Source organism: Mus caroli, unplaced genomic scaffold (assembly GCF_978045245.1).
Source record: "Mus caroli unplaced genomic scaffold, Mus_caroli_1 scaffold_15, whole genome shotgun sequence".
In the NCBI taxonomy this organism is placed as follows: domain Eukaryota; kingdom Metazoa; phylum Chordata; class Mammalia; order Rodentia; family Muridae; genus Mus; species Mus caroli.
In genome coordinates this window covers 62,161,737-62,176,196 of record NW_028227270.1, presented here as the reverse complement: position 1 = coordinate 62,176,196, position 14,460 = coordinate 62,161,737, and the positions used below count along the sequence as shown (strand labels likewise).

Below are 14,460 nucleotides of genomic sequence, written 5' to 3'. Positions count from 1 at the left end.
CCTATATCCACCCCAGCACTGGGGAGAGCTACGTGTCCTCCTGGGATTTGTCAGTCTGTTAGCCCCTTTGATAAGTAACACCCGCTCGGAAGGGGTTGGCGCCAGATTCGGGCTGGCGCCTGCGCAATGATGTTGTTTATGGCACCGGTGTACTGGAGGTTGGCGCCATCTTTTGGGCGTGCGGCTGCCTACAGCCCACAAAAAAATTTGTTGTTGTTTGAGATAGTGCTTCTCTATCTTGGAACTCAAAGATCTGCTTGCCCCTGCCTCCTGAGTGCTGGGATTAAAGGAGCGCACCGCCACTACCCAGCTCCCAGACAAAAGAAATCTCTTAAGTTTTCACAGAATCTAGGTAAAGCAAGTATGTTTTACATTAAGAAATACTGAGAAAAAACAAAGACATTTTTCTACAAAAGAGGCGAGACAACCAGGTGTAAAAGCTGGAGATTTATTGTTATTTGGTGATTAATAAATCAAACTGCTTTTGACACTGCCCCACCTGCATATGGCCATTCACCAGTACAAAGTCTTTCAACCACAGACTGAGGCATAAGGCAGAGAGCACACACACATGCACGCTGTGCCAACCTCCTCAGTCATGCCTCCACCCTGACCTTTGTACATGTTTTCTTCCCAGGTAAAGTGTCAGAAAAGTGTACAGTCTGGGGCCAACCTGTCTCTCAACCTTTTACTATCCAGCAACTTACAGAAGTTATAGAATTCACCTTCTATTTCCCTTGATTTTACTTGTCTGAACTCACTTTAGATTATTTAACATTATAATTTTGGGCAACCATACAAGAGAGACTACAGTGACCTAAGATAAGAGAATACTGAACCAGAGCCAGTCACATATGTCACTGACCCTAACGCTGTATTTTAACTGGTCCCAAAGGAATGTATCACCCCAACAGTTTGAGAGTTAGGCAAGTAGAACGTCTTTGGGGAAGGAAGAAAGAGGCTATAGAATAGCCAAACGTACTCAAAATTGTTAAAACGGCTCTTTTTCACCCAAATGACACTACTATATGCATAGAATCTTCACAGAATCTTAATTGCCAGTATTACCTAGTTCAGGCTGGCCCAATCCAGAATAGATTCTGTTTCACCCCTCCCCCACCCCCTTCTGAGGCTCTGAACAGCACGACATTCAACTATTTCTTAATAGAACTAGCCAAACACTTGAGAAACAAGTGGCTCACTAATCATTTAAAATCGAGGTATTGCCTATGAATGAGAAAGCTGATAAACCCAAGAGACAGCTCTACTTTTATATGGCAATTAGAACCGAAACATCCGCACTTCCAGTGAAAGCGACATTTCAATAAACTCAATGCTGCGTAGACGACACCTACGGGGAGGAGCAGGATGCCCCAGCAAACACGTCAGAGCATGATACAGTGCTCCTCCAGTCGGCACAAGGAAAGGTCATTTACAGCCATTATATAATGCTGAGATATTGTTACATTGTGTTGTCTGTACAATTAAATGTCCCTAAGAGATAACCAGAGTTAGTTTTTCTTTATTTTCCACACAGACTAAATTGCACTTCTGCTGAGATGTTTATCAAAGATGCTGTAAGATTCTACACAATTAGGAGTCCTTATTGTACTTTTTTAGTTACAGAAATTTTGCTTAGATGGCCTAGAAATGTGCAACAATTTGTATTGTATACAAATAAACAAAATTGTCAGTAGTATAAATCTTACAGCATCATTTGCAAAGTGCATGCCAAAGTCACAATAAGCAATATTGTACCAGAAATCATGGAGCGCGCAAATGATCTGCTTTTTAATGCCTTTATTCTACATAAATTACTACCATAGGGTTATGTTTAAAAAGCAAGTTAGTTGGACAGATGCAGGACAAAAATTTGTTCACCCAATTAGAAAAGGTGATATTTTTAAAAAAATTACAATAAATGCCAAGTGTTTGATGCATGCAGCAGCCTTAACCAGAAACATTGATTCCCACTGTTCCAAAAAGACACAGAAACCCGCCCGTCGTACTGCACTCTGCCTCCAGATACTTCCTATTGGTTTCCTTTATAACAGCACAGAATCCCAATGAAATAAAGCAGGTTATTTTAAAGATTTAAGAGCCGTTATCAAAAATAAATTACATTTTCTCAGGATAGAGAGATGCTGCTATGACGGCTGGGAGCCCAGCAACCTTTCGATCGCTGCATTGATGTCGCCCCCTGTGGCTATCAGAGCTTGCAGGTTTGCTTCACGGTTCAAGAATCCCATGGCACTGAGTTGTTCCAGTTGTTGCTGAAATCTGACTTCTGGACTCTGCAGCTGTTGAAAAGAACAATGAAGCACAATCTAAGGAGAGTCGGTCTAAGCTATACCCAGGTCACCTTTGCAAGCATCAACTGCTTTCTGAATAATGCAGGCGGGGCTGCTGAGCTTTCTTTAAATTGCTGCTGTGTCTTGAGACAAAGCCACTGTATTTGGTTATTTATTAAATAGTTATTTACCTAAAATACACAACCATCTGCAATTATTTAAAAAAAATTAACTTCCAGGTGTTAGCCTATAATTTACCCTTACATTTGTAGTGCATATTTACTTCAAATGAGCAAAATATGATTTAAAATAATTTATAAATATCTATCATATTAATAATTTATAAATATCTATCATATTTAAAAGCTGATTAGCAGTTTACTTTAGAATGGTTTATTCCTAAACCATAACAAATTTTAAAAAAACCTTATAGGCTGTAGTGAACACACAAGGGCTTTGGATTTAATTCCCTGAAACCCCTTCTTTCTTTTCCCGCAAAAAGTAAAGCAAGCTTAATACATTTCACTACACTTCAGAGCCTTGTGAACTAGCAGAAACCATGCAGACAATTTAGAATTAGATACTTTCTTTTGTATTAATACTAAGTGTACTTCAATTACAATACCAGCTCGCCTGATAGCATGCCTGCTGTCCACAGAAGTTAGAGGAGATGACTAACTGTATTACAGATAGCTCTGAGCCTCCACGTACACACTGGGTATAGCATCTAGGCGCTCTGCAAGCACGGCCAGTGCTCGCTCTCAACATCCAAGCCAGCCTTCTCTCCAGGCCCCTTTAATGGTAAATTCTTAGGAAAGACAACAAATGTTCACAGGTGCAAAACTATCACTAAAGGGTCCACAACACACAGGAAGTGCTGGAGCAGTGGTCAGGTTCCAATAGGAAGCTTAGATAGAGCTGTTCTGAAACATTGACAATGTTTTTAGATTCTCCCTGATAAACTCTTATAAAATAAAACTTATTTCAAATGGCTTTGAAGAAATTACTTCAAAACTCATATTTTATAAGGCTACTTCTAAATACTATACCATTAGATTGAAGAATTCTTTCCTTTGTTATATGCTATAGCAACAAAATTTGTTTTTAGATTTATTATCCTTGAATGTGCTTTTCATTACTCTGAACAGGAAACGGCTGCTGCTTTCTTTTTGCCTTTTTTGAAAATTTGAAAAGGAGAGCAAGGTGGGTAGAGAAATGCATCGTTACCTGAGGATTCACCCCGGCAAGGGCCTGCAGCATCTGCTGGATAAACTGCTGGTGGCCTGGCTCAGCAGTGCCCCCTTGGGGGTTCGTATCTTCACTAGGTGCAGTGCTAGGTGCATTGGTTCCGGTAGAGCCTCCAGAATTGCCTGCTGCCAAGCCAGGAGCAAACCTAGGGAAAGCACAGGCAACCCCATCAGGTCACACCTTAACGGAATATTAGCTAGGTGTATTTTCTTAAAAACAAGCAGATGTAACTTTGAAAAGTGACTAAAAACAACTCAATAACCAAAATAAAAGGCAGAATGATATTAACTCTAGAATTCTCAGAGAAATGCGCCTACCCTGGGATGAGGCCGGGAGCTTCTGTGGCCAGCGTCTGCAAGCCCTGCTGGATCTGCAGCAGCGCCTGCATGGCTCTAGGGTTCGACATCGCTGAGAGCGTGTCGGGGTTCTGCATCTGAGGAGGAAGGAAGCCCAGCGGTTACGAAAGAACCAAAAGCAAGGCAGGCACATATTTCCAACTCCACAACATTTGGAAGAAAATCTAAAACCTTTTACACCCAGACACCATATTTCTTCCCAAGAAGAAACCCTCCTCCTCTTTGACAGCAAATTCCATACACAAACCATTACTCGACTTACTAGCAAGCCTGCCATAAAAGCTGTTTCCAGAGTGAAGACAAGAAGGAGCTATCCCAGAAGCCACATAGCCCCTTTCTCCTACAGAAGAAAGACATTTTCTATGCAATTCCAAATGCAAATTTATTAGATGGTGGTAACCTGATGACCATCCATGTCTTGTCTACTGCTATTCTAACAATCTTAGGAGTCGCCATCTGAAACAACCATTGCAAACCTGAAATCAATGCATTGTTCCTAGTTTAGCTTCTTGGCTTTCAAATCCCCATACCTGACAGACAAGGAGTTTCTACTGTGCAGTAGACCAAGGACAGTCACTAACCGTGGGTAATGACTTGCTGGCAGGGAGCGTCTACCACTGCAATAATAGACCAAGAACAATCGCTAACCATGGGTAATGACCTGCTGCCTAACGGTGGTTTCAATCAGGTAAGAACCCCGACAACTATCAGTCTCAGAAACACCAACACCACTTTTATGTTTCTAAATAACACTGTGACAATCTCGGGGAGTGTTTTTAAACCTTCCTTAGGTGATAACACCAACTCACTAATTCTGATTGTGAGAAAATGAGGTCTACTCCTAGAGAACAAACATTCTACTAATTTGGAAGAAAATGAGACATTACAACAAAAGCCAACCTGAGGGCAGCACCTTCTTATCACTCAAAACTAGTCCGAACTGTACAGTGTGTATAAAGATGCACTTCAAGGTTAGCACAGTGAAGGGAAATGGCCTATGATATCAACAAGGCGTTCAGAACCCTAAATCCTCATGCGCAAAAGCAACACAGTTCTCAACTCATAGGAGGAGTGACACGGTCCGGGAGGGTCAGGCTCAGTGCCTACTAGAGGGTGGAACCATACGCTCCTGTGCACTGTGCTATCTGTCAGCCATGGAGAAGGACACGCTCGCTCACCACCAAACCTTTCAAGCAGAGCATTACAAGGACAGCAGCATCTTCTCTTACTCACTTGTTGGAGGAAAGTTGGGAGCTGTTGTCTCATTTGTTCTTGAAGCTGAGGATTTCCAGCAAATAGGGGATTATTCAGCATCATCTATGGGGCAAGTATTCAAACAATTTTAACTGGAAATATCTGAAACAAGTAAGGTACCTGGTTTAATTTCTACCTTCCTCCAAGTGCCTAAATTGGCACTTAAAGGGAGGGAGAACAGAAATAAAAAAAAGTCAGGGAAGTTCTATCCACAAGGAGCTCAGGGGAAGAAATGAAGGGAAGGAAGGAAGGAAGGAAGAAGAGAAGAAGGAAGGAAATAAGGCAGGCAGGCAGGCATCTTCTCTTTCAACGAGAATGGTGGGTGATAGATGACATGCAGTGCCCTAAAAAAATAAAAGCAATTGTTTTGTCTCCTTTTCCTTGAACAAAGGTGAATTTCTGCCTTTGAAAGGAAAAAACCTGGGAATGCCAGGCTCTTAGGAAGATATGCTTTCTGCTACACTACAGAGTAAAAGAAACATCAATATGTAACAGCTTAAACATGGCTTGCTTAGAAACCTCAACACACAAACAGCAAGCACAGAGAACACCCAGGTCTGGGACCATTGGATCTGCCTGCCCACCACTAACAGTTGCTGTTAGGTCCAGAATAACCACAAAGCAGCAATCAACTTGTCAGAGAAATGGAGCTGCTAGGTGAAAACCAGCCCAAACGAGCACCAGCCGTCCTCGGGGAAGTGCTTAGATACCTAAGCCGCAGAGAGGTAAATGAGAAAGAACACCGAGATTAACTAATGTCTGGCTTCCACTTCACTAGCACCACAGTAGAAACGGGGGACACCTAGCCATCAACATATGACCAGTATTAACATGATGTGACTGCCTGGAGGTGAGACCGTCATGCACAATAAGCAAACCAGAAGCTACAAGGTTCAAAAAAGACAAATTGCATATTGCTTCCCGAAGATTACTGATGGCCCCTTTACCTGTCCAAAGTCTGGGGAGGAAATGATCTTTGCCCTCAATTAGGCAACCATACTAAATAACAACTGTCTGTAAATCCTGTCTTAAAAAAACGACTTCTCCCATCCCTCCTTCAAAGTGGATTATTTAATTTCAAAGCAGGAAACAGTTGGTGTCTTATGGATACAGAGCGTGCTTTAGAGTAAGCAGTAAATTACCAGGACCTGCTCCAGGCCAGGGACGCCTCTTTTTAAGTCTTCCAGGCAAATGCTCGTTTGTTACGAGGCTGTTAATCAGTAACCACATTTACTTTCATCTTAAATTACTCAACTAGTATAGAAAAAGCTTGTCTCTCACACACACTCACACATCTTTTTAGTTATCATACTTATTATATTTTCCTCACTTACCTGAACCTCCATTCCACAATTCAGTTTCTACATTTAACATAATTAAATATTTAAGTTGAAAAGAATACCCACTATGAACGTGAGCAGCGGCATCAGAGCACACTGTAAGCTGGGAAGGACTCTATCATAAGAGCATCACCTTGCACTGCCAGGGTTTTGCTTTACCGTTAGCAGACAACAGCTGGAAATACCCAGGTCCCCTACAGACAAGAGTGTGCTTACTAACGAGGAACTGTGAGGATAAGGCACACACTCAGGGTTAACTGAATACATACTTGAAAATACAGGTCACTTCACACACCTCCACATCTCAGGGACCCAAGTGACAAAAATGCTTAGCACGAATTAACATCAAGCACTTAATTAATAAATTCACAAAACCACACAACAACCCATACCATGCACGTTTTGAGATTAACATTATCCAGAAGCATTGTCCTTTAAGTATTTGTTGTTACATAAGTCATCACCAAGGACCGACCCTACCTCAAGGACATCTGCTATACCCTTGTATCAGTGTGGCTGCAGGAGTTTGAAAATAAAAACCATTTCATTCATTGTAATGAAAGAAGAGAAGCTTTTAAACGTAACTGAGAGTGCTGTAAGCACCCAGGGCACACTGTAAGCTACATTCTTCCAGCAGTGACTACATGGGTGCTCACTGTACACCCTCCAGCTGCTCAGGCACAGCAAGGGTGCTGCTGCTCCATCTCCAATCACAACCCCCACCCCGAGAGCTAGCAGCAAACACCACACTGTGGAGCAGCAGTGGTCAGAGCAGGTTCTCTAAAAATGTCTGCGTTTGTTTTTAAAAGTACATCTCATCAACAAATGGCAGACATGAGATTGTTTCAAGTATATCTGAACTAAAACTTCCCCCAAAGCTGGAGGTGCAGTGTGTCCACATCTCTAGTGTTCTGAGAGAGCACAAGCCAATGTTCGGAGAGGACACCACAGGCCTGTTTAGTTCAGAACACTCTCAGCACAGCCACAAGCTCACCTGCGCAGCAAGGTCGGGGTTCTGGCTCAGGGACTGCAGCATGCTCCTCATGTACGGGGCGGACAGCATGTTCTGCATGAGCTGTGGGTTCTCAGTTATCTGCTGCAGCAGGCTCTGCATTCCGGGGGTGTTGAACATACTAGCTAAAAATTTATTTAAAAAACAAAAAACAAAAAAACAAACGAAAAACCAGATTAAGACACACATTTATGTTTTAAGACACAGTATATACTGTTACTTTACATCCCCCCCTCCACACTTAGTAAGTGTTCATAGCTAAATAAAGTTGCTACCCAGTACTAGTTACTAAGCTCCATTTCAGAGCAACCTTTACTGTACTCAGTAATGGCTCCAAGGCACAAGAATTCTGACAGTGACACTTCAGAGGTCCAAAAAGAGCAAATTCGCCTACTTCAATAAAGAGAGAAGAGTTCTGACATAACACTGAGGGGGAAATGCCAGCATAATGTTAACCAACTATTTAATTCTTCATTTCATTCTGGATTCTGAACTAGTGTCCCTTTATCACTTAAGAATCTCCATTCATCTTTCTAATTTGCTGTGAGTCCCATGTTTGTGATGTTCCTATATTTGAAGTTTCAAGTTAGCTTTTCCACACTCTAAAGTTTAAAAATATCTTAAGACAATTTGGCAAGCTTCAGCCTACAAAAGCAATCTGGCTCTCACAATTTGTTTCTATATAGCCTACAAAGTGAGTATTGTTTTTACAGTTAAGAGAAATGTTAACTTCTGGGCTGGAGACTGCAAGGATTAAGAGTGCTTGCTGTTGCTCCTGCAGATATCCCAGATTCCATCCCTAACACTCCCTCCCATGGAGGCTCACAACCATCCCAGGGCATTCACACACTGCTACACACAGTATACATACATGTGTGCAGGCACAACTTCCGTACACATAAAGTAAAATCTTCAAAAACTCTTGAGTTCTCCTGAGGGCTGGATTAAGGGTATGTGCCACCACCAGCTGGCAAGACTATTTTCAAGGAAGGCTGCTAAGAATCTAGTGTTGACCCAGCCGGAGCTGCAGTGCGTCTTGACTCCTGTGTAAAGTCCTAAAACAGTACTGTACTGTTTACACGAGATCTGCCGAGTCCAGTCCGGCTTTAAGATCCCTTCCTTTCCAGAGCCGTGACATGCATGCTTGCACTGGAAAAAATAAGTGTTTTTGCTATTTAACTTCTTTTGATGGACATTCTCAACATTAAGTGTTAAAAGCATCAAGATGGTACATTAAAGACTCAACTTAAAAGTTGCAAAGTTGTCATTGTAGATAACACACTATTACAAAAACGAAGCCAACAGCCTCCTAGTGAGGTCATCTGATTAAAGCTGCTGCTCTGAGCCATTAAAGTGAGAACACTTCATCTTCCTCCAAAGGTAAGAAGCAAGTAAGAGCACAGAGCAGTTTCTTCATTTAAAGATGATGGGACTCCAATGTTTACGGACCCGTCTTGTCTTCAGAAACCTCATGACACTGTCTGGAACTAGATTCTGCATCCAGGATATCATTTCATATCATTATACTCCTCTGCCAAAATACAAGAATCCTTTCTTTACTACAGGTTTTCCCTTCGTAATAAAGGACTTTTCCTTCACGATTCAATTCCTCCTTATTTATATGCCAAGTGCTGGCAGTTGGTAGGGTTTGCAGGCACCCCTAGAAGCCCACATACATGAGAGAGAGAGGTGCTTGGTCCCTGGAACACAGCCCTTTGAAAAGTGTTGGGACCATCTAACAGATGGAGCTTCACAAAAGGAGAGTTAAGTCGTCACTGGGCCCCAGGAGAAAGCACAGGCACCCAACTTTCCATCCTCTCAAAAGCTAAGAACAAGGTGTCTGCGGGGCTGGAGACACAGCTCAACAGTCAGAGCGCTTCTGTGCTTTCAGGAACAGTTTGGTTCTCAGCACCTAAGTCGGGCAGCCTGCAGCTCCAGACGATCTAACAGGCTCTGTGGCCACATGGCCACACACCACACATCTGTGAATACTCATGGATGGAGAGATAAATTTTAAAGGTATTTTTTAAAGGTAACTATAGTGACTGGTCTAATAAAAGTAACCTCCATAGCCAGTCTGCTCTAAGAAATTAACAGGCTTTTAAGTCACCTTAGAACCAGCTTGGTCCTTACCTCCTGTGTCTCTAGATATGCAGTAATTGTAGAAGAGAAAACTAGAAACGCCCCATGAGAAGACGCTGAGATAGGTAGCAAGGTTCTTTTGAGGTCCATAAAGGTGAAGTTGTCCCTTTTATGTGGAAAACATGTCTGTTCTTCTTTCATTTTCCACCTCACCAAAGTTTCTCTGTTTAGTCCTGGCTGTCCTGAAACTCTGTAGATCAGTCCACCCTTGCTCTACCCCTTGACTCTCAAATGCTGGCCTTCACCAAACCTGGCCTTCTTTAACTCTTTGAAATCTACTGTCACATGATATTTGGTTAAAGGAATAGAATCTGAGTTGTACTCCCAGCCCTGGGAGGAAACAGGACATCAATCACCATGTAGCATAACCTTCTGGATGTATAATTATTACATATTTATATATAACAAGTATGTGTTATATATAATAACTATATTATCTTAAGAGTTCATTCAAGTGGGGGCTGGAGAGATAGCTCAGTGATTAAGAGCATTGTCTGCTTTTTCAGAGGTCCTCAGTTTCATTCCTGGCAACCACAGGTGGTTCACAACCATCTGTTTGTGATCTGATGCCCTCTTCTGTCATGGAGGTATACATGTAGACAGAGCACTCATATATCTAAACAAATAAAAATAATTTTAAAAAAGTTAATCAAGTGATTCTGCCAGTAACATGAACAACAGAATATCCACCACCAGCAAAGACTTATATCCTAGAGGCTTTAGAAATAACACCATCTCCACAAACATGTTGTTCAACAAAAATGGTCCCTTAGCCACTGTTTACAGTCATCTCTTAAGGATGTTTCATCTTCTATACCACTGTCTGAATTCATTCTATGGAAACCAAGGACAGGAAGTCAGGGGGCAGGGGTAACGTTCCCAGCAATAGCACAAACCCCAGGAGCTTCACATACACAGACCTTGAAGCCCACTGAGACTTACTAGAGAGAGAGAGAATGGTATACTACACGATACCAAGCTCTGTATGAACCAGTGAGACATGTGTTAAAAAAGAAATGCTAGATTTTATGCTAAAGAATGATAAAAGGGGGAAGCATCAGAAACTCCCAGAGGTGAAAGTGTACTTGTCAGCCAGAGGAAGGCAGCAGAGGTCAGAGCCAGGGGCTGGAGAAGCCCTGGACGCCGTGAGCTGATGCTGATTAATGGGCATCTTGGTTCTGAGGTCAATAATGCTCCAAAAAATGTACACAGGAGGAGTCTCGCTCATGAGGTTTCAGGAGAATATGGACACAAGGGAAGCCAGGCTACAGGCCTTTCCTTCATGGCAAAGGATCTGGTTGTACTCTGCCTTATCCTGGAGAATTGAGTGAATTGATATCTTGAGATTTGGCCTTGGCCAGAAAAAAAGAGTGAGTTCACAGTTACAAAGAAGCAATTGCCATTGTTAAAGAAATCAGAACCATTAGGGCTTTGTATTGTGGGGGTAGGCCCTGAGGGAAGACCCCACTCATCTAAAGGTCACCATAGCAAAATCCAATGTATTTAAAAACAGGCTAACTAACATCACAGACCCTCACATGAAGGTCACTGTAGCCATGTCCAAGAAAACCAGGCTACATATCATGTCAGCAGAATTTGGCATTTCCCTCCACATGGTACTGGTTTGTAGGCATGAAATTGGATCAAGGTTTGAGAAAGGAGGGGGGAGGAAGGGATGGAGAGAGAGAGGAAAGAGAAAAGAAGAGAGGAGGGGGGGAGGGAGCCAAGGCTAGCCCCTGAGAGGAGGCTTTGAGAGAGCACCTTGAGGGGTCAAGGTGAAGTCAAATTGGTGAGGAGACCTCAGATAGCAGGCTGCCCACCAGGGGGCGCTGTGAAGGCAGAGAAACAGTTATGTATGCATGCATGCTGCAAGTGGCAGAGCTCACAGAAGCAAGGAAGCCAAGCGATTACGTCACAATCCATCCCTCAAAGGCAAACATGAGCCTGCAGAATTTGGTGTCTGCAACTTGAACAAAAATTAATTCAAAATGATCGAGACCTTTATGTTTGACCCGATACCTTTAAGTTGCTAAGAAAACCACTTTAAGACATAGGCACAGGCATGGATTTCTCAGCAGGATTCCAGCAGCACAGGGAATAATCACAAGCGCTGGCAAGGAAACAACATGAGATTTAAGACACTTCTGCTCAGAAAAGGAAACACCACAGACGGTGTGTGTGTGCGCGAAGAAATGCAAAATTAAACAACAAACCTCAAATCATCCACTCAGTCTATCCAATAATAAACTGGGTAGACAATCCTCAAATGACATACAAGTACTTGAAAACGTTCAGCATTGGGCTGGAGAGATGGCTCAGCGGTTAAGAGCACTGACTGCTCTTCCAGAGGTCCTGAATTCAAATTCCAGCAACCACAGGGTGGCTCACAACCATCTGCAATGGGATGTGACACCCTCTTCTGGTGTGGCTGAAGACAGCTACAGTGTACTTAGATATAATAATAAATAAATCTTTGAGCCAGAGTAAGTGGGGCGGGAGCAAGCAGAGGTCCTGAGTTCAATTTCCAGCAACCACATGAAGGCTCACAACCATCTGTACAGCTACAGTGCACTCATATACATAAAACAAATAAATAAATCTTTAAGAAAAAAAAGGTCAGCATCCTTTGGTATCAGAGAAATGCAAACTAAGACTGCTTTGAGATTACAGCTTGCTGCAGCTAGAATGCTTGAGAAAAACCCTGGCAAGGATGTACGCAAGAAGCGCACTTAGTCACTGCACAAGGGAGCATGGACTTTTGTGGCTACTATGGAAACCAGTAGGGAGCACCCTAAAGAATGAACATAAAACGGTCACATGATCCAGCCACCCACTCCTGGGTAAGCAATGCTGTCGGGCTTTCACAACAGCCAGGCTCTAGAGCCAGGCTACACATCCCCCAGCAGACAGGCTGACACAGAACTCTCAGCCCGCCTTCTTTATCCATTGCCCAATCACAGGCTCTAGCCTTATCTTATGCCTGCCCTCACCTGCATATAGACAGCAATTCACAAACAGGCCTAAGATTTGGTTCAAAAAGCCAGAGCAAAACTCAAGAGAACGAAATAAATCATATTCAGCAACAACCAGGATCCCACCAACAGCAATTACCTAAGGGTGACATCAAGACCAATGCTTCCTGAAAAGTATGGACACGCCCATATCTCTGACTATGCCTTCGTTCACGCACATCACCAGCATCCCCATTCTACCTCAGCAGACAGCACAATTCCAAGTCCATCTGGCCTCTGCTAAAACCCAACATGGCGCTTTCATCTTATCTGAAAAGAATCTCAATTTTGTTATCCACGCTTCATTACCAGTTCCTATGGCTCTACATCTACAAAGTACAGAGAGACTAGATTTTTAAAAAAAAAGCCACACATAAGGTAGAAGGAAATACTTTTCAGCAAATCTGAGATACACACAGAATAAATTAATTTCAAAACTAGTGCAGACAGACACAAAATTACACCATGTAATCTATTTCTACGAATTTCTAGAGCTAAAGATCGTTTATTGACTGAAACAAAGAACAAACGAAGCAAGAGATACATGTTTGAATTCGTATGTCAGCAACTTAGGTGTTAGATATTTAAATCTGAACGTCTTCATGTTATACTGTGCGTGTGTCTAACAATCGCAGTACAATCACTAAGTGGACACGCGGCTTATCTTCCTACTTTCAGTCACTCTGCCATCATTTCATACATCCTGGGTCATTAATTTTGACTCCCCCAATATACTAGTTACTTTTATGTAACTGTGACAAAACAGTAGATATGATTTTTCCTTTTCTAAAAGAATTATGTATTTCATGTATATGAGTAGAGTGCACCAGATTCCATTACAGACGGTTGTGAGCCACCTTGTGGTTGCTGGGAATTGAACTCAGGACCGCTAGAAGAACAGTCTATGTTCTTAACTGCTGAGCCATCTCTCCAGGTCACACCCCTTCCCTACCTTTTTTGAGACTGAGTTTTTCCGTGTGTAGCTTTGGTTGTTCTTGAACTCACTCTGTAGACCAGGCTGGCCTTGAACTCACAGAGCTCCTTCTACCTCTGCCTCCCGAGCTAGGATTTCTAAGAGGAATTTATTACGGCTCTAGAGACATCAGTCCACAACAGCAGAGAAATCTTGGCAAAGAATGACAGCTCACATTATGGCAACCAAGAAAGGAGCAAGGGCAGAGATACATGCAAGGACCCTACCCGCCTGTCTAGTGACCTGCCTACCTCCTAAATTTTCAAAACCTTCCTTCAAGGTGACAACAGTTGAGGCTTTAACACATAAGCCTGGGAGGGGCACTTCATTCCAAACCAAAATACCCAGTATATGTTCTTTGAATAGCAACCATTTTGTCATCTTAAAATATGTTATTCCCCTTTTTACATTTTCCCAGGAATGAGCTCTGGAGATGTTCTATATAGCATGGTAACTATGTTTGATCATATCACAATGAATACACAGATCAAGGCATGTTGTGGGTGTAGAGACAGTAGCAGTTGAGTGAGAGAGAGAGAGAAAGAGAGAGAGAGAGAGAGAGAGAGAGAGAGAGAGAGAGAGAGAGTGAGCGAGCTTACTGCTCTCACAGAGAACCTGGTTCAACCCATATCACCCGAGTGATGGCTCATAACATGTACAACTTCAGTTCTAAGGCATCTGACACCTCTTTCTGATTTCCAGGAGGCTCCTGTACACATATGGCATACACACACACACACACACACACACACACACACACACAGAGTTAAATAAATAAATAAATATTAATTCCACCCCTCAAACAACCCTAAAAGTCCGCAACAAAGAGTCTT

General features: G+C 42.5%; 1 protein-coding gene across 2 annotated transcripts in view; it reads right to left on the bottom strand.

The window, feature by feature from the left end:
* Positions 1-434: 434 nt before the first annotated feature.
* Positions 435-14,460, bottom strand: part of Ubqln1 (ubiquilin 1) — a 38,475-nt gene continuing 24,449 nt past the window's right edge. Inside the window, exons 7-11 of one of the 2 annotated variants that reach the window (XM_021180090.2) lie at positions 7,484-7,626; positions 5,129-5,212; positions 3,857-3,972; positions 3,519-3,684; positions 435-2,300 (exon numbers count right to left, since the gene is read on the bottom strand). In XM_021180090.2, the coding sequence (XP_021035749.1) occupies positions 2,148-2,300; positions 3,519-3,684; positions 3,857-3,972; positions 5,129-5,212; positions 7,484-7,626 (662 nt within the window). In that variant the 3' untranslated portion in view covers positions 435-2,147. The remainder of the gene's footprint in view (positions 2,301-3,518; positions 3,685-3,856; positions 3,973-5,128; positions 5,213-7,483; positions 7,627-14,460) is intronic. The other variant, XM_021180091.2, reaches the window with a different exon arrangement.